This window comes from Lontra canadensis, unplaced genomic scaffold (genome assembly GCF_010015895.1).
Source record: "Lontra canadensis isolate GAN:19392208 unplaced genomic scaffold, GSC_riverotter_1.0 scaffold1, whole genome shotgun sequence".
In the NCBI taxonomy this organism is placed as follows: Eukaryota; Metazoa; Chordata; class Mammalia; order Carnivora; family Mustelidae; genus Lontra; species Lontra canadensis.
The window spans coordinates 111,047,403-111,063,831 of record NW_022630995.1 but is presented as its reverse complement, the minus strand read 5'-3'; the positions used below and the strand labels follow the sequence as shown (position 1 = coordinate 111,063,831).

General features: G+C 38.5%; 1 protein-coding gene across 5 annotated transcripts in view; it reads left to right on the top strand.

Moving 5' to 3' along the window:
• The window catches only part of GRID2 (glutamate ionotropic receptor delta type subunit 2), a 1,456,428-nt gene that overhangs the window by 1,419,424 nt on the left and 20,575 nt on the right, over positions 1 to 16,429 (top strand). For 2 of the 5 annotated variants that reach the window (XM_032861582.1, XM_032861572.1), the window contains one exon: positions 951 to 3,461. The exons of the other annotated variants lie outside the window; for them this stretch is intronic. In XM_032861582.1, coding sequence (XP_032717473.1) covers positions 951 to 1,373 — 423 coding nt within the window. In that variant the 3' untranslated portion in view covers positions 1,374 to 3,461. Of the gene's footprint in view, positions 1 to 950; positions 3,462 to 16,429 lie in introns of those variants that run through there. 5 annotated transcript variants of the gene reach the window in all.

Sequence of the window (16,429 nt, the reverse complement as noted above, 5' to 3'; positions counted from 1 at the left end):
CTTGGCTATAAACATGACTGATAAGAAACAATTTTTTTCTTCCCAGTTTTATTTTTCAAACATTGGGCTTTAATGCTCACTTTAAGTGAAAATCCTAAGGATTTATGAATTGGTTTCAACACCAGAAATCTGAGGTTTCTCTTCCTTTTCCTTTATTAAGTACCTTCTTACTAAGGCTCCATTAGCATAGCTCAAAGCATCTTTGATTTAGAGGCCGTTTAGCATAAACCTGGCCCTAGACCAAAGCTGTCATTCGCAGGTCATGACTCGAAGAGGTCTCTAAAGGTCTCACTGACCTCACAATATTGCCTCATTCAGGTACTAAATAACTTGAGTGTAATGACATCCCTCAATTAGAAATGGATTCTCTTGTGTTGAATGTTGCTCTTTCTGAATAATCTCACATCTCTCTGGCCTGAAGAGAAATAACCCTTTAACAGTCACTAACACTTCAGTGTGAACTAGCATATCGTATCACTTCCCACCAAGAATGGAAAGTTAAGGTTAGGGAGGGAATAATAGAAAAGAACAGAAACCCAACTTGGAGGGAGACATCTTGAAAAAGGAGGAAGCACATGGAAAGAAGAGGTGTGGAGGGGGAGCAAGTTTAAAACCATATTTTTTATTTGTACAGCTTTGCCTAGGTCTGTCCCTGATCTCATAGAAGGCAATCGCTCCCCTATTTTTGTAGTTGCATGTGACATGTAGAGAACTTTTTGTGCAAGAAAAATATTTATTATAGAAAACCTTATTTCAGAGTCATATTTGTACCCCCAGAACCTAGCACAATGCCTGGCTCATACTAGGTGCTCAATAGAGATTTGTTAAATGCATAAATCCCAAAGTTCAGTTGATTACCTATCATGTTTGCTGAACTACTTTTTTTTTTTTTTTTTAACCATGGAAGCTAGTACTGATGAGAACCTTATCTTCTTTTTCTTCATCTCCAGGATGACAAGGAAATTGACCTGGAGCACCTCCATAGACGTGTAAATAGCTTGTGCACAGATGACGACAGCCCCCATAAACAGTTTTCCACCTCGTCAATTGACTTGACCCCTCTGGACATTGACACTTTGCCAACACGACAAGCACTGGAGCAAATCAGTGATTTCAGGAACACTCATATCACCACAACAACCTTTATCCCAGAGCAGATCCAGACTCTTAGCCGCACACTATCAGCTAAAGCTGCCTCTGGTTTCGCCTTTGGCAACGTGCCCGAGCACCGAACTGGCCCTTTTAGGCACAGGGCACCTAATGGGGGCTTTTTCAGGAGTCCTATAAAAACAATGTCATCTATTCCTTACCAACCAACTCCTACCCTGGGGCTCAATCTGGGTAATGACCCAGACCGAGGCACCTCCATATGAGCATCCAACAAAATCTCTTCACTGTTTCTTTCGTAGGACTCCCTTTGCAAGGAGCAACTGTAATATTGTGGGACTAACATGGATGTAACATTTAAAAAAAAAATCAGGATTATTAGTAACAATTCTAGTTCCTTCTCTCCACCTTCTCCCTCTTCTTTCTCTCTCTTCTATTTCTTTCTCTTTTTCCCTTTCTTTCTGTACATGTCCCTCCACTTTTTTTCATTACTCAACTTGTTCCCCCAGAATATAGTGTTCTAGGATCCTATTAGTCCGCTTTTCATATACTGTACTTCAAGTATAGGAAATGTGCACTGAGTATACTAAAAGTATATGCAGGATTAATTTTATGTAAAGGCCTCTTACATAACATTTCTCTATTTTTAAAACTATAATTGCAATAACTTCAGTCTTTTTACATTCTTCTGCTGCATCCATACAACGCTCCACTGCTGTTGAGTGTCCTTTAACTGTGGACCAAAGGCAACCCCTGCAGTGTTTATAAGATAACTTCAAGACCATTCAGGCCACATAATATGAGAATGCAATTTTGTAGGATTACAAAAAAAGCCATTAATATGCCAGTCAAGACTACAGTTAAAACTACTCTCGCACTGCAACAGTGCATATGACCTTTATGTGATTGTACAGTATTAAAAGTTTTTCTTATGTACAGTAAACTTTATCATATGGCAAGAAGCTTCTATTGTGTTAAATAAATTAGTATCTCATCTATATATACATATATATGCACTTATATAATGTGTATATATATTGAAGGGCGGCCATTGCTATTGCAATTCATTTAATAAAGCTTTAGTTTAAAAAAAAAAAGCATTGTATACAGGAACTATGTATAGGGCAGGGGGTCTTTTCAGTTAGAAAAGGCAGGTTGCTTTAATGTTCTTCTGACTCGCATTGTTTGCCAACAGAGAATATTTTATACTTTTGTTATTAAAACATCCAGGGCGATTTAATATTTGTTCCTAGATGTAACTCCTTTGAGTAGGTTTTGCATTTGTTACTCAGCAGTGTATAAAGTTAACCTTGATAATTTTACTTTTAATGAATTATCTAAGTGGAAAATGCTATTAGCCGGACCACGTCCACAGCAGCACATAGAGTGAGCCCTAGAAGAGTTGAAACATAGATCGTTGAAGGTTAATAAATTCTCTTCCAAAGCAGAAAGCCAATCGATACAACTGTAGTTGGGGAGAGGTGGGAGCCCTTAAGAAATATTGATGTGGCCTTAATTACTGTCCTACATTACGCTAAAGAAGAAAATGTTATGACCATACTGGGCTCTTGACTTAACCCTCCCCCCCTTTTTATTCAGTTCTATTTGGAGGAGTTATGTATTTTTTACATTTGTGCCAAGTGTATAGGAGGGTGACAACAAACATGGTGGCTCTTTGTGCACAACCCTTTTAAAGTAGCATTCTTACCTATTAGAAATAGAGAATGAACTTTGTTTGTAACCCTTACATTAAAATGTGGTAAGTAGGAAGCAAGAACTTATCCTGTGTTTTCACGCAGCCATACACTTATTTTAATCTAATTCATTCCGTAGCTAAGATTGATATAGGAATCAACCTATGTGATTTGCTTTAGGAGAAATTAAAAGGTATATTCTTAAGGTATATTATATTTTGATGCTAATTCTGTTCTGGGGAGCATCTTGTACTGTCACTGTTTTTGTACTAAATCTTCAAATATTGTCTACTGTGTAAGGCAGAAAATTTTCTTATCATACAAAAACCATTTTGTTTCCAGGGTAACAAGTACCTAAGTGCATGCACGACTTGTTTTCCCTTGTAACACTCATGATCTCATTCACAACTCTGATTTTAAAACAAAAAAAAAAAAAATTCTTTACAACAAGCTATATAGGGACATACCAGATGTTGCCGTGATTTTAGCTATCAACAAACTGTTAACCATGTACAATATTTAAAATAGGCCTATTTTGATGTATTGCCTATTATACAAATACACAAAACACTTTTTGGAGGCCTCAGTTATGAGTGGCAGAGCTTTCTGTGTATAATTTGTCTAAATAATTTGTCTAATAAAAATGTTTTCTAAACTTGCTCTCATACCATTGAAGTCTTAACTATAAAATTTGACAGTGCTTACTCTCTCACAGCACGAACTGAATTTTTCTAAAAATTTATCTTGAGTTAAGTAAAGCATGAAACACATGACATTTTACTAGCAGAACTATGCCAAAAGCAGTGGCTCTCTAAAAACAGTACTGTGTGTGTCTTAAACCAATGAAAGACTGCCTTTCTGCTCTTTGAAACAACTGGAACCAACAATATATTTGTTTTGCTTCACATATATTTCTATTTGTGATGTCTCTGTGAGCACTTTTTTTGGGAGAGAGTTATCCTGATTCATTTAAACAATGCAACCATGATAAGGATAAAAGGGTGATGGTTTGTTACATCAAAGGAAGGAAGGAAGAAGGAAGGAAGGAAGGAAACGAAAGAGAGAGAGAGAAAGAAGGAAAGAAAGGAAGAAAAAGAAAGAAAGGAAGAAAGAAAGAAAGGAAGAAAATTAAGTGTATTTAAACTTAGAATTTATGTATTAATGATTGTTTTGTTATTAGGGAAATATTTGTCATGTTGAATCTATTAATTTGAAAATTAATGACTTCAAGATTATTTCTAATACAGTGTTATTTTCCTCATTTGAGCAACAATATTTTTGTCTAGCATTTAACTCACTCAGTGAATATATATCTGAAAATATATTTAATTAGATTAAAATCTTTGCTGCTCTAAAATTCTATTAAAAGTGATTTTTTTTAGATGTTGGAACTATGAGGAACTATACAGATCTAGATTCTGTCTCTGGTTTTGCAAATAAGAGACTATAAGATGCTTGACCAGATGTTTGACAATCTAAGACTTAAAACTGGGTCCTTTTTAATTATTATTATTATCTAACTCTGCCATGCTTCAGTCATATCCACAGGTCCTCATGGGTTTAAGTGCAGGGATGGCTCAGGGACAATGCCTCCATCCATTCCCCTCCCCAAGCCTAGGCTGCAAATCTCTAGGAACCTTCCCTCCTGTCTGCGGCCAAGTACAGCACGTGAATCAACTTCTCAGGCTACTTCCCCAATGTCAGAGTGTGGGGCAGACCTCAGGCCAGATCCTGCTTCTCTCTAGTGCTACTTCCTTTAGCCTGTCGTTGGCCTGTTCACACCACTTACACCAACCTTGCTATTTCGAAACCAGACAAATACCTTATATCCATGTAATTTTATTCTACACAGATGTTGAAATTTTTCCTTTGGTGAATCATTAAGAGAACTGGTTGTCACTGTCAACCACATCAGAACTTATGCACAGGTTTTGACTCAGCCATACCTTAGCAAATTGTAAGACCTCCTTTCTTCCCTCATGCATATCAAGCTACATACAGGCAATTTGTTGTTTTCATAATTATGTTCTTTTTATCTCTTTTAATTTGGGATTGGTTGTCAATTGAATAAATACTTTAAAAAATAGACCTTGCTAAATGGTACTTTGGTTCATCAATTAAAAAGAAAAAAAAAGATGAGACGATCACTTAGCCTACCTAATACCTTCCAAGCCACACGGATAACAAACTATTAGTATTTTATAATCAGAAATTTGGAGTGGAGAAACACATTTGGGACTATGAGCATAATAAATAAGGCAGAGCTAAGAACTTTCATACTGGTAAACATGGGATTTATGCTTTTATATACATCTCCCGATAACTGAAAAAATATAATGATCTCACTAAAAACTGACTTCTTTCTAGAATGTTTTTATTTCTAAAAACAAATCTATTTCCAATCTTTGTGATCAGATATTAATAAATGACTAAAAAATGCGGCCATAGATATCATTTCAACAAACTGTAGTAAATACCGTCTCATCAAGTAGCATATGAGCTCCCTTGGATGGAAACGACTTACCTAGCCTTGAAAAATCAGGAAATAAAGTTTGCTATATTTGACAGACTTAATTCTATCATTTGTTGATTTATTTATTATTTTATTCTCTTAGTGTTCGCTCAAAACCCATTTTGTGGAAGACACTGTGTTAAGCAGTCACACACGGCGCAGATGGACACATGTGCTTAGAAATGGGTCTGGGTGTGTTCCAGTACCCAACTCTTTCCTTGTCCCACATCAACACACAAGATACAGAGGCCACTAACAGACTTTCTGAGGAGGTGGAATGAGACACGCCAAGACCCTGCAGTCCTCTTTGGCCTTGGCCACTCCAAGTCCCTGGGGCAATCCCTCCCAGTAGTTCTTGTGGGCTAATAGAATCTACCTGCTTTGACCCAGATCACCTCGACAAAGAAGGCTTGGAGATTTCCCAAGATGCCAGACCATGAAATCTTTTCAGAAATGTGAAAATTCCCATAAGCTCCAGACAAACTCTTAACCAACCCCTCCTCCTTACCAATAACTGCATACCTTTCAGAGACGTATGCCTACCCTCAAATATCCATGTCAGGATGATATGGACCACAGGAACTCATTTTCTATCCCTGCAGGTTTAGTCACTTGTGATAGAGCTCCTCAGTGTTTAAATTTGCTTCAAAGGGACTACACAGTGAATCCCTTTTAGGTGATGTTTCAACTTGTATAAACTTTTATTTATATTGCAACTAAGATCCCTGGCTACCTTTCCTGTCACCTAAGATACAGGAGACAGTGTGACCTATGAGCCTGATGAGTATATATTAGGGTTTTTACAGGAAGACAAGCCAGGAAAACAGCCTCCAACCCACACACACTTCCAGAAGAGTAGAAACTTCATGGTTTTGCTCCCTGTGTAGAGATCCAAAGAGGCACAGAACAATTACAGCACATAATGATTCCCCCTCCGTGAGGATAGAAACAGACTAAAGGAGCAGTCGCTTGTTTTCTCACCTGAATTTCCCAAATTTCCCTGGTTTCAATCTTTCTCATTTGTTTTATTGTCATGTAATCTTAGTAACAGAGCAAAAATTGTTGAAATTTCAGACTTTATTTTTTCATTATCTAAAAGCTCTTCCTGGACTTGTTATTACACATAAGATAGGACCAAGTGTCACCTCTTGACTAAGTTTGCACACTTACTAGAATTTCCTCAGAGTGGGGGAAAAAACCGGTTGTGCTATTTGGACATGTCATTACTTATCCTATGCTGTAGGAATGGCTGTCTAGCCTTCAGGAGGAATGAGGGCCTGGTTTCCCTTTGGAAAAACCCTATAGGTTCTTGCCTCAGAATTAGCAAAATATTTCAAAAGTCTCAAACGATCTGCAATGAAATGGAAAATTCACACCATTTTCAGGATGACATTAATTCACATTAATTAAAAACTAATTAAGCTTTCATAACAGATGCTTTAGAAGGAGAAACATATGTCACAAAATCAAAAAATGATACAACATCAGAAATAGGGAGGGTTGAGAAACAGCGCTCTTAATAAATATTTTGCTTGCCAAAAGATTTGAAATGTTAGTAGAAGGGACATTTTAGTTTTTTAAAACACTATGTCTAATTTTCAAATTGGTTCTACTGAAAATTTTTGGGAATTAAGTAGCCTACATCTGTGGCTACTTTTAATTTTTAAAAACTGGACATCACTTCTAAAAAACAAAAAAGACTACAACTTGCTTATTCACTACACAAAAGATTCATGATGGGGACCTTTGAGAATTAGTTCCTCTAATGTGTAATAAACAAGATTCAATTTGCAAAACTTTAAATTATATAAAACTTTTCAGAATCAGCCACTTCCTGGAGCAAGGGGCACCTCTATCTACTTCACACTTATAGTTAAACATTTAATTCCTTTCCAAAATTTCATTACAGTTGACTTTCAAATTAATGCTAAACCTCTGCTAATATCTGTTTCATAAGTTAGCTATAAGATATGTTTTTAAAAAATACACACACGCTAAAATTAAGTTGAAAATAGAGGCATCGCTTATCCAGCTCATTTAATTGCACTTTATTATTCTAGAAAGAGTTATTGAATCTCTAATATGTTCAATTACTTTCATAAACAATGTTAAGGGAGCTTTGAACATCAACTGCTAGATAGATAATAGCCATGTCATATATCTAATTGACATAATTGACATTAGATATCAAATATAGAACTCTCATTCACGTATGATCTTGTTTAATGAGTATAGTACTTCTTACTGTACTTACTTACAAATGAATATATTAAAAATAAAAATAACTAAGCCTCACTGGTGCATGACTAAGCATTTTAAAATTTACTGTTCATTCACTCAAGTTTCCCCATGGAAATATCATGGTAAAACTGTTCATAAACTGAGCAACAAGTATAGAAAATCACTCCTCACATGTGTAACCTCCAATTTCTGGTGTGTTCAATTAACATGGTAAATTGTATAATATAGTTCAATAGCCAACAATTAATATATTTTAATTAATTTTCTTGTTGATCATCACTATATGAAGTTTTTAATTCTTACTCCACAGTCATGATTATGTCTTTAAAAAAAAATAAAACAAGCATTAGTACATGTACATAAACTTTAGTAAAGCTGAAGAGAGATTATTAAGAATAAAACAACCACACAAGATCAATCAGTCCATTGACTAACACTTTTGTGAGCACCTACTATGAGCAAGGCACCGTAGGACAGAGATTTCCTAACTGGCACGCCAAGGCACCCTCCTGAGTCAACAAGTTTCCCAGGGTGCTGAGGTATTGACCCCCTCCTGTCCAGGGTGGTGAGATGAGCCTCTGGTCTGGAATTCCGTCCACAAGCAGTTCTATTCACTTACACCTGGCCTTTCCAGAAAGCTCCCAAAGTTGTAGAAACAGACTAGAAATGTTTGAAAAGTTAAATACAAATTCATAATTTAAGTAACATCAGAAGACTAGACTCTAAATTATATCATGATGCAGAATGCATTCCATTGTCAAGTTAGTTGATAGAAAAAATATTCAATGAGAAGAGAAGAAGGCTGCCTAACATGGGATGGTTTCCCAGAACAAGTGGAAATTTAGCCTAATCACAGAGAATATGGAAAGGTCGGGGGAATGCAAAAGGGCTTCCAAGTGGAGCGCACAGTGCAAGGAAGGCACAAAGATGGGAATGTTCGGAGGAGCAGTAGTCCACGATGTCTGGAACATGGGTTTCGTGTCCGGAAGCAGCAGATAGTAAAGCTCAGGTGAGAATGTGGAAAGCCTATAGGCGGGGCTCAAGAGATTGCTCTGTATCCTGTTCATCCATTCATTCCTTCATTCACATACTCAACAGATGTTCACCGAGATCTTGCTATGTGCAAGGAGAAATATATGTCACAAAATCAAAAAATGATTTTTTTTGTATCCCTAGATGCTAGGGATACACAGTAAACAAGACTCCCTGCCCTCATGGAGTTCACAGTCAAATGGGATAAACAAGTGAGGCATATAGTCAATTAGCTGATAAGTGCTGTACAGAAAAACAAAAGCTGTGGGAAACCTAAAGTAAGAGCAGGCATTTGCTATTTTAATAAGGTGCCCATGAGCGGCCTCACTGATGAGTTGACATTTGATTGAAGTCTTTGAAAGAGGAAGAGAGTTAGCCACATCGCTATCTGAGGAAAGGACATTCCAGATGTTGAAAACAGATAGTCCCAGGGCTCTGAGGCAGGAGTGTGCTGGGCATATCTGAAGAACAGGAGGACAATCCATGTGGCTGAATCAGAATGAGGGGTGAGATGGGTACCTGGGTGGCTCAGTGAGTTAAAGTCTCTGCCTTCAGCTCAGGTCATAATCTCAGAGTCCTGGGATCGAGCCCCACATCGGGCTCTGCTCAACATGGAGCCTGCTTCCTCCTCTCTCTCTGCCTGCCTCTCTGCCTACTTGTGACCTCTATCAGGTAAATAAATAAAATCTTAAAAAAAAAAAAGAATGAGGGGTGAGAGAGAGAGCTCAGGAAGGTAACACAAGGCCCAACTAATAAGGCTTTATAGGATGCTGTAAGAGCCCAGAAACCATTGGAGTAGTTTGAGCAAAGTGGAATGCCTGTTACTAGATCCAGCAGATTGATTACAGAGCCAGATGTCAACCAAACTTGGGATCAAAGTGCGGCCACTTTCCCACCCTCGATTGACCCTAAATACTTGCCACCATCTTGAGTGTTCTAGGAGAGTGGCGGGGAGTGTCCGTTTCTGGCCATGCCTCCCTTTGAATTTCAGGCCCTGAACCATCAGAGAGAGATGGAGGCCGGGCTGCTGTTCACAGCGACCCGTAAGCACGGAGTGTGTGGAGACCTCCAGCATGGGCAAGGAGGAGCCACTGGAGATTTTTACCAAAGGAGCAACAAGCTCTCAAAGGGGTGGTTTAAAAAGATCAAGCTGGTAGAAATTCATAGAACACAATGATAAAGAAGCCAATCGAAAGCCTGTGCAATAATTCAGGCGTGATCTGGACTTCTGCAATAGCCCAAAAAGGAAAAAAGATGATAGAAGTGTTCTGAAGGGAAAATAGAGAGAACCTGAGATTAACTGCATGCGGGCTGTAAAAGAGAAAAAGAAACCAGATATGACTGATTTTTCAAATTCAGATGCTAGAAAAATAGAAACAATCAGGAAGGAAGGAAGGAAGGAAGGAAGGACCTTACCAAAAAGTGCTAGTCAGAATAGGTTGTTTAATTCTTTATTTTTTTTCTTCATTTGAGGGTTAAGGAGAAGAAATCATAGAATTGAGAATTGCTTTCCATCATTAGGAGTGTCTAAGTGAGGGACTCAGAAGAGATGGGGGGAGGGGTTGTCCAGAGTCTATGATTTTTAAACTTCGCTCCCCATACTCCGGATGGTTTTCCTCGGGATTTACGGGGCTGGCATTCCTCGGAGGTGAGGCTCCCTGGGCCTCAGTCCAAGCAGCTCCACTTGGATCTCTTCATATATCTCACTTCTAGTTCTGATTTCCCTCACCTCCGAATAGCACATCCTGACAGACCGCCACAACCCCAACTCCGACGTGCTCTCAAGTAGTCCATTAGCACATTCAACAATTTTTTTTAAAGATTTTATTTATTTATTTGACAGACAGAGATCACAAGTAGGTAGAGAGGCAGGCAGAGAGGCAGGCAGAGAGAGAGAGAGAGGAGGAAGCAGGCTGCCTGCTGAGCAGAGAGCCTGATGCGGGGCTCGATCCCAGGATCTGGGATCATGACCAGAGCCGAAGGCAGAGGCTTTAACCCACTGAACCACCCAGGCACCTCCGAATTCAACAATTTTGATTGTCCATTTGATTATTCTTCCTCACGGTTGGTCTTTGCAATGTGTTGAAAGTTGCCCCTACTGGTTCTTTGAAATGCTGCAGAACAAGCCTCCTCCCCTTTTCTCACCTGAGGCTGATCCCGTTTCCCACACAGTGAATACTCAGAATTGACCAAACTATCCTGTCTTATATATGGAGATAGTGACTCAGATCCCATAACTGGCCTTGAAATACACCCAATATTTCCAATGTCCTTAAAGGAGAGAATGAGCTAGAACACAGTCCCCTTGCTTTACTGAAATCACCAGGGAGAAGACATACTGACTGGAAAGCCAAAAAAAAAAAAAAAAAAAAAAATTAAACATGAACTTGTCTTTTAAAAGGAACAGATTAAAATAAGCCCAATCTTTACAAACAACCACTATGTGAAAGCCAGTATATTTGGAGCTATAAGTGAAATCAAACACCTGTGGAACTAACGTGTTTGGTTCTTGTAACTCTTGCGTGCTTTTAGTTCTGAATCCCTCCCCTCAAGAGTTCAGAAAGCATCCACTAACGCAGTTAAGAGTACTATAAGAAAATCAAAAGGTACGTCTGAAATACTCGTCATCACCAATCTTATCCTCTGAGAGTTTAAGAGGTTAGATCTCACCAAGCAGGCCATCAAAAAGACTACTTGGATTTGGTTCTGAATGTTGTCTGTCAGTTTTAACTGTCTTTCAACACTCAGGTGATGATAATGTTTCACTTTTAAAAGGTCAAAGATGGTTTCCCAATTCCAAGCAAAAAAAAATGTCATATATCAAATACAAAGCAAGAAATAGGTAGCATATACCTCTCTGAATTGAGAATAACTTTGATAAAACCTGCTTTTCAAATGGTTTGAGAATACGATCCCTTACAATTTACTCTTGCCCCAGGGTCTCACTTAAAATACAAGCCATGAGTCACACACTCACATACACACAACTACTCTTTCTTTTCCTATAAAAGAGAAAGCACCCAAACTGTGTACACACATTGTACTGAATATCTGCCCAAGGTAAGAATTTCAAGGTAGTTTGCAGAGTCACACATTTCTGAATTGTGCTTCATAAAATATATGGCCTATATCCTCAGCTAGGATTATTTCAGGTGTAGGGGCTTTAATCCATTCTCATCTGAAGATGTAAGTTGCCCATTTCAGCATCAATTCTTGTCCTTTAAAAGCCAATATATATGTTCTCCTAAATTTAACAACCTTGGGGACAGAGGGCATGCTGACCATATACTGGGCACAGTGCTAGGAACAACCTATAGGTTTCACTTGTAAATTTGCTGTTACTGATACTGATCGAACAGTTTAAAAATAAAATACAACCTCGGTCTCTAGAAAGTTAAGTCAATTGGCCAAGGTCATGCAAATATTAAGTGACCAAAATGGAATTCAAACCCACATCACTCTCACTCAGAAACTCATGCCCTTTCCATCACAGCAGGCTGCTCCTGACATCAAAGAGAGATGGAAGGTAAAAAGCCCTTTTATAGGACTTTCTGCTGCAGGAGGATTTGAACACTATGCGGATCCATAAAAACCAGCTGGTCCTTACAAGCTGACTGTATTTTTGATACAAAAACTGTAAGTGGTAAATAAAATATTCATAAAAGATGAATATAAATGATGCATGCATCTTAGTCGCTTAGAAAACATAAACAGAGTCTGATACCCGCCCTACGAGCATCTGCCGCAGACACTGCTCGAAGTCCAACAGGTTTGCTGGGTTCTTCATCCTGTCAATGATGTCAGCGAGCTTTCTGTCTCCTTCCCCGCTTCCTTAGCATCCTTCTAACGGAAACACTGGAAAAACAAAGCCCTGTCGAGTCACCTCACATGATGCTCTCCGACCTGACCCCCTTTTATCCAGCCTTACTGTTACCGGACAAGTTTAAACACATGTTAGCCCTTGTGGGAAAACATTACAAACTTCACTCTTTCCCAGCACACATCCCTCCTAAACATCTTCCTAGGTGATCTTACTAGATTACTTCTCAAGTCAGGTCACTCTAGGATTTCATTTTGTCCCCCATGGCATTTTATTTGTCTGCTAACAAATGGCGAAGCGCCTCGGCCAAGCATCTCTCCTGGCAGGAAGTACTAAGGCAGCCTTCACAGAAAGCAATATTTGAGCCAAGGAGGTAGGATTTTGACAATGAGAAATATGAATGTGCACGCTAACAGCTATGTGCAAAGAGGAAATGGGAAAATATAATGGACAAGTTTGGGGCCAGGAATAAGTCTCTTTGGCTTGAAAGAGAAGGTCCTATGGAAACAGATAGAAAATAAGATGAGAACCAGTTGGTTACATTTTGAGAGTCCATTTTATATATATATATATATATATATATATATATACACACACACACACACACACACACACAAATATTTCCACACATGCCAAGATGTTAGGCATTGCAGAACATAGACACATAAGCATGCAAGATCTCAAAGCTATTATGGAAAAGATGTCATGTATATGCATAACTACAACATAAGGCAAAGCATGATGGATTCCATAAAAGGGATGCAACATATTATAGGTATTGAAGGGAGAGATGGTACCCTTTCAGGTATCCTTTTATTGAAAAACAGTGATTTTATGTTTTTGGGTTTTTTTTAAGATTTGAGTTATTTATTTGACAGAGACAGAGAACATGAGCAGAGGAACAGCAGACAGAGTGAGAAGCAGGCTCCCCACTGAGCAAGGAGTCCCAGTCCCAGGACCCTGGGATAATGACCTGAGCCAAAGGCAGACATTTAACTGACTGAAAGCCCAGGTGCCCCAAAATACAGTGATTTTAAATGATATATGATAAGTACTGTAAGAAGTCTATAGTGTTTTGAGAATTCGGAGAAAAGCAAGACCTTTCTTCACAGGGGTGGTAAAAAATCTTTGTGGAGAAGATGGAATAGGAACTAGATTTTACAAGAAGTATAATTTCCAAAGATACAGAATAGGGTAAAAAACATTTTTAGGCCAAGGGAAAGATATGGTCCAACTCACAGAGAAAGAAAGCATAAAACACATTTGAGAAAAATCAAATAATTTGGTTGCAACATATGGCCCATGAAGAGCAGTAAGAACATAAGATGACAAAACTATAAAAATCAAATTCAACCACCTACCTAATGTTTGAGTGTAGTCTCTTTTATAGTCTATTCCATTTTTGAACAGCTGTGAATATTAGTAATATGATAGTGTTTACAGTCTACTGGGGAAGGCAGACAATTTAACAGGCAATGACAATAAATTGTGGTAAGTGCTATAGTAATGGAAATGCAAAGTGATTTGCAACCTAGATCAGGGATAGGAAAAGCTCCCTAGCTGGGATTCCAAGCTAGACCTGAGGTATAATTGAGAGTCAGCCAGGCAAAAGAAAGGGGGTGAGCAACATATGCAAAGACTTAAAGCCAGAGGGCAAGATTTGTTTCTGGAACTGAAAGAAGTCACCCCAAATTGGAACTCAGAGGGAACAGAGAATATCAAGAGAGTAAATTGAAGAGGTAAAAACCGGTCCTCAAAATGCTCCGTAAACCACATTTAAAAATGTGTATTTTTTAGGAATAAAGTTCCAGGCATGACAAGGTAGCCATTGAAGAGTTTAGAGTGAAGTAGTGACTTGCCCATATTCTTATTTTAAAGAATCATTAGAGCTGCCCTAGGAGAAAGCTTTTGCATAGGACAAGATCTGAGAAAGACCAGTCAGGAAACTTGTGTGGCTATCAAGCCCTAGTCACATTTAGTAGCTGCAGAGGAAGAAGGGGGTGACAAGATTCTAGGGGGAGCTTTGGTGGGAATGGGGTCTGGGTCTAAGTTTGGGGCCTTTTCTGAAGTTCTTAGTGTAAGTGGAATCATGAGAGGCAACAAAATCATCCAAAGAATAAGAGGCCTATTTAGCAAAAATAAGATCTGGACACAGAACCCTGAGAAAGATCAACACTTGATCACAGGACAGACAAGTATTCTAGCTAAAAGAAAATGAGGAAGAAATCTTGAGGAGCGAGGAGTCTCAGAAGTCAAGGGAAGAGTATTTCGATAGAGAGTGGTCAGTGTTGTCAACGGCAGTCTCAGAGGGAAAAGCACCCATTACAACCAGCAGAAGGAAGGTCTTCCAGATCTTGGCAAGAACAGCGTGGAGGAGAATGGTGGATGCATGAGCCAGACTGTAGGTGGTGGAGGAAGTGGAAAGGCTTATACGCTGCTCTTCCAAGGAACGCGGGGATGAAAGAGAGGAGGAAAAAGAACAGAATGAGATCTGGGAATGGTGTCTGTTTCAAAGCCATGAGAGACTCGAGCACAGTTAAATACAACAGGAAGGTACAGGTAGTGAGGTCAGTGTTGAGAGTATAGCAGCAAGTGGGGTATTCAAAAGGTGGTAAGTTATTGAGCCATTACTTGCGGAATGATTGAGTGTCATGAGATAAACAAGGTTCGTTATGGTGAGCTCAAGTTAAAATGGGAAATACATGCACATATTTACTAATGCTGGCTTAGCTGTAGAAAGAGAAGGAACACACAAACATCATGACAGAAATTTGAGGTTGGATATTCGAAGAAACAGTAGACTCAGGGAAATTAGTTTTTAAGTGGAGTGGAGGATGATATTTGGTTTTAAAAATATCATATTTGAGAGGCTTCTGGGTGGCACAGTCAGTTAAGCCAACGACTTCTGATTATGGCTCAGGTCATGATCTCAGGGTCACAAGATGGAGCCCTGTATCGGGCTCTGCCCTGAGCAAGGAGCCTGCTTAGGATTCTCTCTCACCCTTGCCCCTCCTCTCCTGCTCCTGTCCTCGCGCACACACTCTCATTCTAAGAAAGAAAAGAAAACAAACAAAAAAAAATTTTAATTTCATCGTATTTGAAATGAAGGTAAAATATCCAGGTAGATATATTCAGCAACACACTGGAAAGGCAGAAGCTAGGTTTAGCCAGAACTTTCAGAATTGAAGTCTCAGGATAAGAAGAGAAAAGCCTCATAAGAAGATGGAAAGCTAGTTCATAGGCAATGGACGTTCTGAGCAGGAAATTTCACAATCTAAGTACCGTTGAAGGATAATTAATCTAGTGGCTTCCTACTGGATGTTAAAAAAAAAAAAAAATCGCAACTTAATTCTGTCAAAAAATATTCTTATAGGAAAATATTTACTTCACCACGTAAGTCAATATCAGTATCTTTATAGGAAGGGCACTATATACATATACATAAGGGAAATCTAAAGCTTATTTATTGACTGTTCTCCTGTTGAAAATGATCAGCGCCAACGCCCTCGTGTGGTGGCTCTAGGTAGGACCAGGCTTACCCCTGGAGTCTAAATTGCACTGCTCCTTGGCGGCATGATGGAGAACAAATCATTTTATTATTCCGTATCTGCATCTTCGGAGAAAAGAGAAATAAATTTTTCCTTTCAAAATCTTTTTCTTCTTCATATTCATCCTACCCCAAAGTAAGAGTTTAACCATGGATAATTAGTATGTTGGCAATAGTCCAAATTAATAACAAATACAATGCTAGTTAGATGGCCAGAAGTTTTTTTTTAATGATTCACATTTTCAGTAAATAACCGTAGAAATGATTTTTAACTGCTATTCTAAATTGCTATTCTTACAATTTTGAATCTTATCTAAATTAGCTATTCTGAAATTTAATTGGAATTAATTGGAAATAATTAATTGGAAATAAATTTAATTAGAATTAATTTCCTTATGGAAAAACACTAATGCCATCGCTATATGTAAAAATATTTAGAAATATTGAAGACATTGTCCAAGCTCCATACCAACTAA